The 16156-nt window shown below is 24.7% G+C and overlaps 1 protein-coding gene across 1 annotated transcript in view; it reads right to left on the bottom strand.

Moving 5' to 3' along the window:
• Window positions 1-329: 329 nt before the first annotated feature.
• Window positions 330-16156, bottom strand: part of Phum_PHUM430580 (myosin XV, putative) — a gene marked incomplete at both ends in the record, with an annotated part of 31611 nt that continues 15784 nt past the window's right edge. Inside the window, 9 exons of the mRNA XM_002429327.1 lie at window positions 330-530; window positions 630-763; window positions 989-1193; window positions 1266-1421; window positions 1498-1706; window positions 1795-1929; window positions 2108-2321; window positions 2403-2706; window positions 4929-5155. Coding sequence (XP_002429372.1) covers window positions 330-530; window positions 630-763; window positions 989-1193; window positions 1266-1421; window positions 1498-1706; window positions 1795-1929; window positions 2108-2321; window positions 2403-2706; window positions 4929-5155 — 1785 coding nt within the window. The remainder of the gene's footprint in view (window positions 531-629; window positions 764-988; window positions 1194-1265; window positions 1422-1497; window positions 1707-1794; window positions 1930-2107; window positions 2322-2402; window positions 2707-4928; window positions 5156-16156) is intronic.

Here is a 16156-nt window from a genome sequence, read left to right on the forward strand (position 1 = left end):
ACTAATAAACCATAATTATTTCATTGTGGTTTATACAGTAAATAATTAATTAATAACACTTTTTTTATTATTATTATTAAAAAATAAATTTTACTGGAAAATAGAAAACTCAAATTAAAATGCAATAACGTAAAAAACAAGAAAAAAACTTTACTAATTTTTTGAATATTTAAAATTAAAATCTCTTTGTCTTATGCTCTGACTGTTTTTATTAATTAATTAAAAATAAAAAAATTGATTTAATGTCCGAAGTAACCTTTAAAAAAAAATGATTTCCGACGCCACTTTTGTCACGAGAGAGAAAGAGAAAGAGAGAAAAACATTTTCATTTAATTGGGACCCATTCTCTGTTGCATTGTGATGTATTGCCTAATCAACCTGGATATTTCGTGAGCCTGATCCGTTTGTAATCTTGTTATTCTTTGCTGCATTAAATTACCACATTTCATGTCAAGAAACAATGTACCGTCCTCGGATTTAACTTTTCTTGTTGATATTACCTCCGAAAATGGATAATGCAACAAAGTTTCCTTTAAAATTATAATTAAAAAAACAATCAATCAATCAATCACACGCGCCGGAAAACATACAAAAACATTTTTTTTTTTTTTGAAAAATAAAATATTTACGTGTGTTATTAAATCAATAAAATGTACTCCATTTCTATTAAGAGCCAATATGTGATCAGTTCTATCTTTCGATTCGACAGCCTTTTTAACAGCAAAGAAACTCGATCCAAAAAGTGGCCATTTTGATAAAATATCTTTAAAAAAAAAATTTATTTTATAAAATTCTCGTGACATTAGATTTAACTTAGAAAGGTCATTCATCAGTTTTAAATTAACACGCATCCAACACCCACACCCACACACTCTCTCTCTCTTTCTTTCCCTCTGTCATTTATCTCACTTTATATGTAAATAAAGGAGTTTGATCCCTTTGACATTTTTCATTCGAACAAATTAAAAAAAAAAACGGGGAGGCTTACCTAAAACTTGAGCTTTGGCCTGAATCGTAGACATATTTTCACAGTCCTGCCAATTTGATTGAACCATATTGACCCATTGTGACGGTTTTACATCTCGAACACTCAATGCAGGTTTTGGAAGTAAAAATTTTGTTTCTTTCATTGTCGGAATGTGCGTCATATCGGCTGCTTTATGTAAAAGTGCTGCTATTTTTGATATGTCGTACTGTTTAACAAAAAATTACGTTTACGCTCATAAAATTAAAAAAAAAAACATTTTTCTTATTATCATACTTACGATTATGTCTTGTTCTAATGATTCTCCAGGTATAACGAGTAACAAACCTTCCAAATAATCAGGTGCGATTTGATTAAAAACAACTTCGACATAAAGTTGTGAATCTAATCTTAATGGAAAATACCAAACTGATCGGCAAAAAATTAAATAGAAAACCTACAAAAAAAACAATAAAAATAATTAATAATAATTATAACGTTTTTATTTAAAAAATAATGATGATGATTAATACTTGATGATTTTTTTGTAATTCGGTCGTTACGTCCAATATGTATTCTTCTCTAGCTAGTGGCATTGTAAATGTATCACCTTCGACGATGCAATAAACGGAAAATTCTTCCATTTCTTGAGGATTTGTTACGTTTATCATAACACAAAGTTCTTCAATAACATCTTGAACGACGGTCGTACTTTTCGTATTGACAACTTTTTCCGTTCCACCTGAAAAATTAAATTTTTTTTATCAATTACCTTTTAATTAATTAATTTTATTAAAACGAAAAAATAAATTGATTTATCTTTCTATTACCTGGTAACCTGTAAATCTGTCTTTTAGAATTTCTTCCAGCGCTTATAGCAGTTATTTCTTCAACGCTCGGTACATTTTTTCTTCCGCCATATTTAAATGTTTTTCTTAAATTTTGTAAACAAACCATTGCCGTACCTTTAATTAAAAATCATTATTATTATTACCCCTTCTATTATTAATTTAATTTAAAAAAAAAAAAAACGGAAATCGATTTAAAAAAAAAAAATATAAAAAGTAGTTAGAATTGGAGCAATTAAAATTGATTTTATCAAAAGAAAAAAAAAAAAAAATAGAAAAAATAGAAAAAACGTACCGTGATAGGCTCGCCTCTTGTCGTAAGCAGCAGTTTCTAAATATTTAAATAGAAAAGGTTTTAACGTGTCTGAAGAAACGAAATAAGCGGCAACAATTGAAAAAAGTCTCCAACCACGTTGACAAGATTCTTGTTGTATTGATTTATTATTCGTTGTTTGTTTCATAAGTTGACAATAAATTTCATCGCGAAGTTGTTCGAATTTGTGACAATGCTGTTGCGCAAAATTATTTTGTTAAATTCTATTATATATAAACCTTAATACGCCCCCTCCCCCGCGTTTATTAAAACTCACCATTAATATTGTATAAACGCATTTGACTTCGGAAACGTCTGTAGGCATGGGTAAATCTCCCATGTACCTCATGAGGCAAATAAAACATTCTACGGCCAAATCGCTTAATTCTGACGTATCCAATTGTAGTAAAGATTGTGCTATGGGTTTTGCCGTGAATTTAACCAAATCCACTTGTTCCTTCCACGTCCATTCCGACGTATTTTTCCCCGTTTTTCCTTTTTCTTTACTTTTTTTATTTTTACCTTCGATCACTTTTAAAGATCCACTTATCGAACCATCCGCAGTTTTGAGCATTTCAAATCTAACAAAAAAAAGTTAAATTAACGACAGTGTCACAAACTTAACAAACAAAAAAATACATTAAATAAAAAAAAAAAAAAAAATGTAAACACTCTAACGCACGACGCGAATAAAAATAAAACATGGCTGGCAACTTTAAAAATCTAGATAAATTCAAAAAAAAAAAAAAAACCGTTAACAGGAAAGAAAAAAAAAATAATAATAATAAGAAATGAACAATTTTAATAATACTCAAAATTATTGTTAATACTAAACGTGTGGAAATCTAATTTACTTTCTCTAAGAAAGGAAATTCAATACAATATAATAGAGAAAAAGTAATTTTCTCATATTTGATTGTATTTATGTACATAAATTCGTTTATTTATTATGAGGATCGTAAGTTAAGTAAAAAAAAAAGAAACATTTTTGTGTTTTTGTTTTTGTTGTTAATGTTTTCCGATTGGCGCAAAAAACTAAAAATACTTTATTAAAAATAATAATAACGTTTTTCATACTTAAAACTTTTAATTTATTTTCTCTGTGGATTTAAAAAAAATATTTTATCATCCTTAACCGTTACTTTTTATTATTATTATTATTATTATTATTATTAAAAGAATTTATTTAAATCGATTATTGAAATACTTCTATCGAGATGTAGTAGTTAAGTAGTACTTATTAAAACAAAAAAAAAAAACAGATCGTGTCACGTGCACTTGAATTAACCACTTAAGTGATGCTGGATGATAAAATGTAAAAAAATTGATATGAATTGAAATATCGATACCGGTGGGATGAAAACACCACGGGGAGGGGGAACAAAAAAAAGGTTGGATTTTTTGAAGGATAAAAATTACTAGGATTTGGGAATAAAAAACGGGAAACAATTTTTATATGAATTTAAAGGAGCAAAAAAAACGTACGATAAATCCACCTTGGAGATATTTAAGAATAAAATTAGAAATTTGAATCCCCCTAAAAAAATATCTTAAAACCGATAAATTTAAAAAATTCGAGTCGCAAATAAAAAGTGAAAATAATAATAATAATAATATGAATATTAATACGAATTATAAAAATTAATAATTAAAATAAAATTAATTAATTTATGAAAAGAAAAAAATTAATAATAATAATGAATAATAGAAAGGAAATATGTGGGAAAGAAAAAGTTGTTGTTTTTTTTTTTTTTTTTTTTAAAAGAAAAGTATTCGTAAATGAATAATAATAATAATAATAGAAAAAGTAAAATGAAAAGTTATGAGTAATAAAAAAAAAAAAACTAAATAATAAACACATTAACGAAAATAAGAAAGTAAATATTGACTTAATTAACGTATTATGCAAAAATATTTAGCACCTTTTTTTTTTCTTTTCTAAATTATTTCCTTTAAAAAATATAATAAATATTTATCCATTTGACTGGAGAAGATTTTTTTATGGAAAATATTTGTTTAGAAAAAAAAGGGAGAAAATTATCCATAACAAGTGATGCAGATCACACATTTATGAAAATAAAAATAAATAAAACGTTTTCTCTCTTATAACGGTTTTTCCTACCCCCTCCCCATTCCCTCGTAACTCCTTCATTTACCCTTTTTTTCCCCCCATTGAATAAAAAATATGGAATCGAAACTATTGACCTGGAATTATTTTATTTTTTAAACAAAAAAAAAAAAATTTATTTTCTTTACTTCAAATGGGGGGGAGGGATGAGGGGAGGAAAATTTGATTATAATCATATTAAACTTCCTATTAAAAGAAAACCGTAAAAGAATATTTAAACAACTAAACAGACGACAGATGAGAATTAAATAAATGAATGAATGAATGAAACGAGGGGGGGGGGCGACGGCGTGATGTGCGGGGGGGGGAATTGAAAAACTACGGAAACGAAGACAATTTTACATAAAAAAAAAACAAATTCAAAAGACATCAATTAGTAGAATAAAAAACAAAAAAAAAAAGAAAATGTTTTTTTTTCCTCCGTAACCCGTAATTTAAAATGAATGACAATATATATTAATTATTAATGTTAAAATTTATTTTCTTATAATAAAAAAAAAAAAAACTTATTTTTTTTTATTAAAAAAGAAAAAAATTACGAGAGTAATAAAAATTTAATTCGGATAGAACAAAACCATATTATTTTTTCCGGACGTTAGTTATGACGTCACTAAAAATTTATTACTCGACGTTTAATAATAATAATAATAATGATAATAGTAAAAAAATACTTACTTTTCGGGACTTTGTCTAAAATAATGCATGGCAAATTGTAACAATGAATGTTTTCCATCATTTATTGACGTTTGAACGATTTCATCTTCATTACTATTATTATTATTATTATGTTCTTTGTGATTTATTTTCGATTGAGAATGTAATATCCTTTGCTGAGGTCCTCTTCCGGTCCAATTTTCCGTTCCCTTATCGGATATCCTTGTATTTTCCTGATATTGTTGATTCTGTAAGAATAAAAAAAAAAAATTAAATCAAAACGAAACGAACTCCCCTCCCCTCCCTAGTTTTTTTAACAAAAAAAAAATTTTTTATTAAACTTAATAAAGGAAAAAAGGAAAAAGGGGGGGGAAATCGATTTTAAAATATTTTCGTGACATTTTTAAATTAAAATCAATAAAACGAACGTTTTTGACCTTAATCATTTTCATTATAACCCTGTGTATGCAACAACAAACATAAAATCCTAAAAATTTTCCATTTTCTTCTGCTTCAATAAAAAATTTTCTTTTCCAATTATTATATTATTTATTATCATTATTATCATTATTAAAAAATTATTAATCGAATTTGAATTCGAGATGATAATAATATTTTCATCACTCGATTTAAATTTAATTAATATTTTTCTTTTTGCACGTAGAAAATAAATGAAAATTCATTGAGTACTAATTATTATTATCATTCTTTTATTAATTTTGAAAGTTTAAAAGCCCGCGAAATTTAAAAATCAAAAACAAAACAAAAAACAAAACATTTAAAAACAAACGGGTGATAATTTAATAACTTTTTTTTTTTTTACTTAATAAAAATACTTTAAAGTTCGCACGTTAATAATTATTAATTATTATTTACGAGTATGAAAAATTAATAATAGTGATAATAATAATGATATTTTTAACGCGGTTATAAAACGAACGAATTTAATAAAAATATTTTTTGGAAGTTACGTCACGTAATATTTCTAGTTTAAAAAATTTTTTTCTTTTTTTTTTTTTTTAACGTTTGAAAATAATTTTAAAACAATTTTTTTTTTTTTTTACTTTTATGGAATCTCTTTTTAATAAATTTTTTTATTTATTTATATTTTATATTATTAACAAATAAAAAAAAATGTTTAAACTTATTCACGGCACATAAGAATTATAATAAGAAAAAAAATAAAAATTTTTTTTTTCTTTTTTTCGGCGCCTTCAAGACTTTAAAAAAATTTTTTTTTTTTTTAATATTATTTACACGCGCAATATAATAATAATAATAATAATAATAATAATAATAATAATAATAATAATAATAATAATAATAATAATAATAATAAAATGAACAACGTAAAGTTTTCAATATAACGGTTTTCGTATAAAAAAAAATATTATTATTATTATTATTAAATAAAAATGGCTGCGTTTAAAAAGAAAAAAAACAAAAACGCGTGTGTAAATTACTCTTTAAAAATAAAAATAAAATTTTTTTTCTACCGCATTCAATCATACGTCGAGCGAAAATAAAAATTTGCAGTAACGACGTCATTATTATTATTATTATCTTTATTTTCCTCCCTTCCTCCCTCCCCCCTCTCTCTCGTGATGAAAATTACGAAAACCGTGCTAAAAAGTTAAGGATATATATATATATATATAATTTAAAATTTTTCCGAATAAAAATCACACACGCACGCACACGCACACACACGGCCCCCACGAAATAATAATAATAATAAGAGAGAGAGGGGGGAAGGGAAATTTAACACAAACCTTCTTTACTTAACATAAATATTAAAAAAAAAAAAAAAAGTTTTTTTTTAAAACATGCAAAACAATTTAATGTAATTTAATATAAATTTTCTATAACGTGTGCATTATAAATTTTAAGGTTAAATTCAAATTTTATTTACGGTTCCTTGCATGGATAAAAAAAAAAAGTATGAAAACTCGTCATGCGTTTTTTTTTTTTTTTTTTAAACCTGATATTATTTTTTTGCCCTCATTTATTTATTTATTTATTAAAAGTATCTCGTTATTTTAATGATAGATAATGATGATGATGATTATAATAATAAGAAGGACAATTATTTTTCATAAACGTCTTCTCTATTTTTTTTTTCCTCTTAAATCGAACAAAAAAAATAATGTTTCGCATATAAAATCGTTTTATATTTCATTGAAAATATAATAATAATAATAATAATAATAATAATAATAATAATAATAATAATGACGTTTTCCTAGAAAACTAAAATTACAATTATCCTTTTTTTTAAAGATTTTGTTACGAAATAATAATAATGATAAATGTTTTCGTAAGATTTTCCATAGGGAATCACACGAGACAACAAAAAAATAAAGTACAATCAAATTTATAATGCTTTTTAAAGAGTAAAAAAAAAATAAAAATGGAGGGCAAAAATTATTTTTTTTATTATAAGTAAAGTAAAAATTAAAAAAAAAAAAAAAGAGAGAGAGAGAGAGAGTGTGTGTTTGTGCATGTGCGTGACTGAGAAAGAAGAAGAAAAAAAACAGATAGGAAAAAGTAGTTAATTGTAATTATATACATGTACGTAAAAGTGTAAAAAGTTATTTATTATCATCATTATTATCATTATTATTATTATTTTTAAAAAAAATTTTATTAATTAAAAAAATCGACGACGGAAATCCCTCCTCCTTCCCTTCCTCCCTCCCGCCCCCTCTCCCGTAAACAAAAAAAGAGAGCAAGAATTTTATTATTAGATAAATAAAAAGGCATAATAATAATAATAATAATAATAATAATAATAATAATAATAATAATAATAAATAATTAATCGTTATACTTAATACGTCACTGATTTGATATTTTATTTAAAAAAAAAAAAGTTGATTTTAAATGAGATTTTCACTTTTTCCGACTCAATTTTTACCCACACATATAAATATATTATTATCATCATCATCGTCATTTACCACCGCCATCTTGAAAGTCATTAATTAAAAATTTTATTTTTTTTTTTAATTTGGTTTTTTTTTATCATCATCATCATCATCGTATTAATTTTACTTTTCATAAATATAAAATCTGTCATTCGTTATGATAAAAATTTCATAAAACTTTCATTCCGTTAAAAGAGGAAAAATTACAAACAGATGTAAAGCGGCGGTAAGAAGGAAAAATCAATGTCAAGGTCATATAAGGAAAATTAATTTTCTTTCCTTTTCTTTTTTTTTGGGGGGGTGGAGGAGGAGGGAAAGAAAAATTAAAAACTTTTTTTTTAGAAATAAGAAAAGATGAATTAATTTGTGAATTAGAGTGTGCGATGATTGAATTAATAAAACCGGCACGCGCACACGCACACGCACGCACACGCGCACCCGCGAGATTGATACGTACACGTGCATCTGACACAAATTTTTTTTTTTTCTTCTGCTAGATGATTCCTTTGCCATTTAGAAAAATTCAAAAACCGTGTAGGTAGTAATCGTTATCATTATTAATCTCTTATTAAAAATTGATAAGAAACGAAAAGGATTTTCTGGAATATTTTTTTTTTTTTTCACAAATATCTTTTGTTAACGAGTATTAATAATAATAATAATAATAATAATAATAATAATAATAATAATAATAATAATAATAATAATAATAATATAAGAAAAATCTTTTGATTTAACCGGAAAATTTTTTTTTTGCTTTTGACTTTATTATAACAAAAGAAAATTGATAAAAAAATTCCTCCGGGAAATTTTCATTTATTTATTTATTCAAAAGGAAAAAAACTTTTTTTTTCTAGAAATTTCGTTTGTTATTTAATTTTTTTTTTTTTGGAAAAAAATTCGAATTCCAAAAAAAAAAAATTTTCTTTTGTATGATGATTGAGTTAAAGAGAAACCATTAAAAATTTTTTTTTTTCCGATTCTGATCTCCCCCCTCTCTCTCTCTCTCTCTCTTGTTGTTGTTGTTGTTTATAATGAAGGAATCAAATTTTTTTTCCAGACAAACAAAACTGGAGAAAAATGTTTAGAAAAAAAAAATATTTAATTTTAAGTTAAATGAAATTTAATTTTGAAAAAAAAAATTTTTTTTTGTTTTTTTTTTTCATCCTTTATTCGAATTTATTTAAAAAACTCTCTCTCTCTCTTTCTGTTTTTTATAAAACAACAACAACAACAACAAAAGTTTTTTTTTTTACTGACATTTTTGTTTGTTATTCAAAAAAATAATAATAATAATAAAAAAGGAAAAAATTTTCCACAACTTTGATTTTGAAATACAAAAAAAAAAAAAAATGGACGAACCCTCAAACATAACAAAACAACAACAACAAACAAACAACAACAACAAAAAAATGAAAAATTTTATTATTATTATTATCATTTTTGTTTTCTTTTTTTTTTTTTTATTAAAATTTTCAATTTTTTTTTTCACGTTTCTGCCATTGTTAAAAAAAAATTGACAGTTGAAATCTTTTTTTTTCCCCCTTAAAAATAATAAAATAAAATAAAAAAACAGGAAAAAATTTCAACGAATTCTCTTTCGTCCATGTTAAAAATTATATTGGACTCACCGCCTTGTCGAATTTTACAAAATATGTACTGTCAAAGGAAAACTTAACTTTCATAGAGTAAATAAACGAAAGTGAGAGATTGAAATAAAAAAAAAAAAAATATTTATGACGTTTGATCGCGAATTTTTCCAATCGACCAAACCGACCAATCAAAATTCAGCAAATTTTTTTTTTTGAAAATAATAATAATAATAATAATAATAATAATAATAATAATAATGATAATAATGATAATAATTTAAGGTAATTAAATGTAGTGAAATATAATTAATAATAATAATAATAAAAAGTGATAAATTTTTTTTAGTAGTTTTAATTAATGAAACGGAGAGTAGTACAGTGAAAGAAGATGAAAAAAAAAAAAAAAATAATCATCATCATCATCATCATCATCATTATAATTATAGTAATAATAATAATAATAATAATAATAATAATAATAGTACAAGATTTTTTTTTTGTCAATAATAAATTAATTTTAATTTTACATCTTACCTTTCTAACTAATTCGTTCCAATTTTCAAAATTTCTTACTTTTTCTTCCAAACATATTAAAGTATGATGAATTTGTTTTAACGTTATCGTCCTTTCATCGTCTGCTATACTACTACCATTATTATTATTATTATTATTATTATTGAAATGTTTATTACCGAGTTCTTGAAATCTTTTGAGTATTTCGCTCACACTTGATTTCGTTTTATTAAATTCGGTTAAAAAATCCAAATTTAAATCGTTATTAAAATTCCGCGGATTCGATACGGAACCGCCAAGGAGAGTTTTTTTACCTAGTTCCACGTTTTCGTCGTCGAAGTCGTCATCGTTGTCGTCACCATCACGTGACATAAAATTAATTTCCTTTTCGTCGATTATTGGCAGTGACATAACCGAACCACGTTTAATTAATTTTTTTTCAACGTATTCTTGTTTCGTTTTTGTCGTTTCTTTGACTTTGAATAAAAAATTATCCGAGTGTATGCAAGTGTTTGAAAGGGTTAATAAATTTTTTTTAAGTTTGTTTCTTCTGCTTGTTGAATTTATAACGGTTTCGGATTTCGGATTCAATTTTGAAAATATATGTGATGCTAATTCTTTGGCTATGGCCAAAGCTGATTTTTTTTTAGCATCTTCTTGTTCTTTGTCAGCAAAATTTTTACACTCGTTTCCGCCACCGTATTCATTTTCCATTTTGATAAATTTTCCATCATTATCATTATCATCGTCGTCGTCATCATTTAAAATTAATTCCGATTCGTTTTTCTTATTCTTTTTAATAATTTTCTCAACGTCGTCAACGACACCATTTTGTTTTTCATCATTTTCATCATCATCGTCTTTTTCTTCTTCAATTGTTTTTTTAAATAATTTACCATTTTCATAATTGTCAGATAAATTATCATTATCATCATCATCATCATCATCATCATCATTTTGTTTTATAATAGAATCTCGTACGCATGAATAAGTCGGGAAAAGTATATCTGAATATTGTGTCGTTTGCTCTTTTCCAGATATCATTTTTTTTTTCTTTTCTTCTCTCCCTTTAGATTCATCATCATTATCATCAATTATTAATTTTTTTTTATCATCATTTTCTTTAAAATTTTTGACGTTGTAATAATAATAATAATTGTTATCACAACTATTATTAACGTAACCGGATTGTAGTAAAAAATTTTTATTTTTATTTTTACTATTTGAATTTTCATCTGTCGATGATGTCACGTCGCAGGTTTTTTCAAAATTTTCATTCGATGATTTTTTTTCTATTTCTTCTATTTTTTTCTTTTCATCTTCTCCCCCTCCTTCTTCTTCTTTATCATCATGTCTATTATCATCATCATCGTTTCCGATGGAAACGCGAGAGTTTTCACGTTTCGTTTCCGCAATGTTTCCGTTCATGTTTTCATAAATATCAAAATTTTCCGGTTTTTCTTTTTCTTTTTTCATTTCTATCAATTTAAATACGTCACGTTCGATTTGTGATGGAGACGGTGGCGACAACGACGACGACGACGACGATATTTGAGTTAAATTGTTAAAAATCATGTTCATTTCTTTAACCGCTGCGTTATATAAATTTTTATTTTTCGTTATGGTTTCATCTTTGCTGCTATTATTATTATTATTATCATTGTTTCGACTTCCGTTTTCGACGGATGAATTAAAAGTTGTAAATTTTATTTTTCCTCCCGTTGTTGCTGTTGTTGTTGTTGTTAAAATTTTCGTAACGGTTTTTTTTTCAATTTCTTTTATATTTTCAAGTTTTTCATAAATTAATAATTTATTTCGTACGTCACCGTTCGACGCATTATTATCATTATCATGAGATTGAATAAAAATTTCTGTATTTAATTTGACTAAAGTTTCGTCGTATTTTTTGTTTTCTCTTCCGTTCATTTTTGCATAAGTCGAATCGTCGTCGTCGCCATCTTTTTCTTTTTTTAATTCTATGACGTCATCAGGTGCGCTGTATGTGTTGTTATCATTTGTCGATTCGTCTTCATCATTATCAGATGGTGTTTTAACGCATTCATCATCATCATCATCATCATCATCATCATCATCATCATCATCATCATTGTCATCATTTTTTCTGCCATCATTTTCGACTTCATTTTCGGTTGTCGCATTATTATTATCGTTATTTATAAAACGATTGTTTTTGTGTTCTATTGATTCGTACGAATGTTCTTTATCGTCATAGAGTGTAAAATTATCATCGTCAGTGACGTCATAATTAGGCTCTGGAGATTCGTGAAATTCGGATAATAATTCTTGTGATATTTTTTCTTTTTTACGACGTAACGTCGTTGGTAATTCAATCCAACTGTTTTCAATATTTTTATCCAATAATTCTTTTCTCTCCTCTGAATTTTTACACGTATTATTATTATTATTATTATTATTATTATTATTGTTATTAAAAACTTTATCATTTAATATATTTTTATTTTTCCAATCCGTCGTCGTGTTTGTTGTCGTTTCGAAAACGTTCGTTTTATTTTTTTCCTTTCTTACATTTTTACGAAATAATTTAAGAATTTTTTTAAACTTATTATTATTATTATTATTATTATTATTATTATTATTATTATTTGTTTTATTCGGACGTTCTAAAACGTTCGAATGATTTTCATCGTAAAAATCATCGTATAAATCTTCAATTTTTTCCGGCATTTTTTCACAGTTCAAAAAAACAAAACAAAAAAAAATGTTTTCTCACGATAAAAATCTCTTTTTTATCATCATCACTTTTCCTTTTTTTTTTTGTTAATTTCACACAAATCGTTCGCTGCTTAAAACAAACAAACAAACAACAATCACGATAATAACAATTATTTAATTAAATACGACGTAATTAACATATGAATATATTCACGCAAGTTTTCTACAAAATCGGCTGATTAAATAATTAATAATAATAATGATAATAATAATAATGGCGACATTTTATTTTCGTTTAAAAAAAAAAAACGATCCGAAACAATTTGGGAGAAAGTTAACTACAAATGTTACAGATTTAAATTTTTTTACACGCAAATATTGAAAAAATATTTTTCAACGTTTTTCTATTATTATTATTATTATTATTATTATTATTACTGACTTCGCATTTCCAAAAAAATAATTACGCGTGTACGCACTCACGCACGTGCATAAAAACCGTGATGGTTTCAATTTTTATTTTTTTTACGATCCCGAAATATAAAAAAAAATAAAAATAAAAAATTATTGTTATTATTGCTACTTGCGTCAATGCGTTGAAAAGAAAAAAAAAAAGTTATTATTATCATCATCATCATTATTATTTTGTTTTTTTTATGTCCTCTATAAAACATATCGTACGGGTGGATTCGTTTTTTTTAGAGTTTGAAACCGTTTTTTTATATTTATGTGTATATATCGTTTCCGCCATTTTTGTTTTTGTGTTTTTTTTTGTGCATCTCCAAAGGGATGCAATTCTTGAGTGAAATCATAACATTCCCATCATCATTATTATTATTATTATTATTATTATTATTTTTAATGGTTAATAAAAAAAGGATTCATATACGAGAGCATATAATAAAAAAGTTTACAAAAAAAAAAATCAAAACAATATATATATATATATTTTTTTTTTCAAGTTAAACTTTGACCTTTTTTTTATTATTATTATTATTATTTTATTGAGAGAGTGAGAAGGAAAAAAAAAAAATTAAAATTTACAAATTTTCAAATCGTGATGCGAATTTAAAAAAAAAAGATTTTTATTTTGGGGGGGAGGGAAAACACGAAATTGCGAAAGGTGGGCAGAGGGCGTGAGGGGAGGAGAGGAGAGGATGGGCGGGTAAAAAAAAATATAAAAAAGTTTAAGATAACGACAACGACGACGACGATGAAGAAACTTTAAAATCTGATAATAATAATGATAATACGAAGAGAACAAACCATAATTAATTAAAAGTTAATTAATGAATCGAAATGAAAATTTTATTACAGGGTAGGAATAAGGAAAGTCAACAAAATATTTAATTCAGTTTAATAATAATAATAATAATATAAAAAAGGAAATTTATAAAATAACAAAATGGCGAACCAGGTGCAAAAAATAATAATAAAAAATTGAAATTTTGAATTTGTGTGAAATTTTTTTTTTTTTTCAATTGAACGTGAAAATATTTTTTTTTAATCAAGTTTACGAAAAATTTTATTTCAAATTCTTTTTCCTTTTTTTTTGGGGGGCGTTGAAATTTAAAAGATTATTGATTATCGTCAATTGTCGATATTATCAATTTTATTCTCGCAATTCTTATTAATTATTACGTAATTAAAAATCGAAAAAAAATTTTGTTTTGTAAAATTATCACGTGCGTTTGTGAAATTAAAAATAATAATAATAATAATATATAATTGTTTTCGTTTGAAACAATAACGGTTTTTCTTTTTATTCATCTTTTTCCACTTTCAACCTCTTCTCTACGTTAAAACCACGTCAAAAATAATAAAAACGACGACAAAATTTACAATTTTTAATTTTTAATTTACGAATTTTAAAAACGATATTAATAATAATAATAATAATAACGATAAAAATTATAGCCGTGGCAGGAGAATGATTAATTCTTTATATTGAAAAATGAATGAACGTAATTTTATGGAGTACATAAAAAAAAAAAAAAAAACTATCGAAATGTTTATTGGAAAACTTTTTTTTTGTTTTTTTCATTTAAATTTTCCAATTTTTATTATTATTATTATTATCATTATCATTATTATTTATTTTTTTTTGTAAATAAAAATTAAAAACTTAATAATTAACCATGAACGGAGAGGAAAATTTATAACGGTTGTTTTGAACAATTTTCTCTCTCTCTCTTTTGCCTTAAACCTTTTGTATTTCTAAACGTTTTAAATATATTTCCTGTTATTCAAAACCTTACAGCCTTTTTGATCCTTTTTAAAAAAATTTTATTTTCAAAATGCAGGAGTCTCCCCCCTCCCGTTTTTTTCCTTCTCGTCTTGTGCTACGGAAAAGGGGGGCGGGGAAAAATGACGTACGCGTTTTATGATGAGTTAATTTAATTTTAACCTTTACACGTTTTTTTTTTTTTAATACGTCAAACGTCGAAAAATCAAATTAATAATAATAATAATAATAATTTTTATCCCTATGCTTTTTTTTATTAAATTAAAATCCTAACAATAATAATAATAATAATAATAATAATTAATTAACGATTAAATAAAATAAATAATAATGAATTGGACACGCGAAAAAAAAAAAGAAAATTATTTAATCAGCCACATTTTGTTTTTATCATCAATTATTTAAAACAAAAACCGAAATAAAAATTAAAAAAAAACTTATTTAAATAATTACTTTTTCATCTTTTATAATTTTAATTAAACAAAAAAAAATTCTCACGCACTCATTGTTTAAACAAAAAAAAAAAATAATAACAAAAAAAAAAACAAAAACAATATATAAAACCGAACGAACGAACGACGAAGACGAAGACGACGACGTGTAAGCAACAACCGGGACAACAAAAACAAAAAAAAAAAGAATAACCAACCAGAAAATAAAAAAAAAAAATCAAAGGAAATAAACCGTGAACGATATCAAAAAAAAAAAAAAGTAAAATTTCACCGACCGCAAAATGAAATTATATTAATAGTAGCAAAAAAAAAAAAAGTTAAAAATTTATTCACAGACAACTTCTTAACAACGACACCATTTATTTAACCGCAAATAAAATAAAAAAAAATTTAACTTAAATGAAAACGAATATAAACACACACACATACACACACGCGACATAAACTTCATCGATAAAATGACGTGGCTTTAGTTAAAAACATTGCAAACAACTAAACATAAAAAAAAAAATTTTCTTCTTATTAGGTTTCGTTTTTTTTTTTTATCTATTTAATTGGATAATTCACGTTAATGATGCTGCATCTTTTGCCACTTATTTTTATTTTCCCCCACCCCTTTCCTCTCTCCTCCCCTACTCCCTCCCCATCACAATTATTCATCTCTAGCAAACGTTTTCTAATAATAATAATATTTATTGCCCCGATATCTATAAACACGTTTTTTTTTTAACGTGTTATTATTAAACTTTTATAAAAATTATTATTTAACAAGTAAATTTTCTTCTTATTTTTTTTTTTTATTACATTGTTATCATCATCACCAGGT

The sequence above is a fragment of the Pediculus humanus genome, genomic scaffold (genome assembly GCF_000006295.1).
Source record: "Pediculus humanus corporis 1103172108196 genomic scaffold, whole genome shotgun sequence".
Taxonomy (NCBI): Eukaryota; Metazoa; Arthropoda; class Insecta; order Psocodea; family Pediculidae; genus Pediculus; species Pediculus humanus.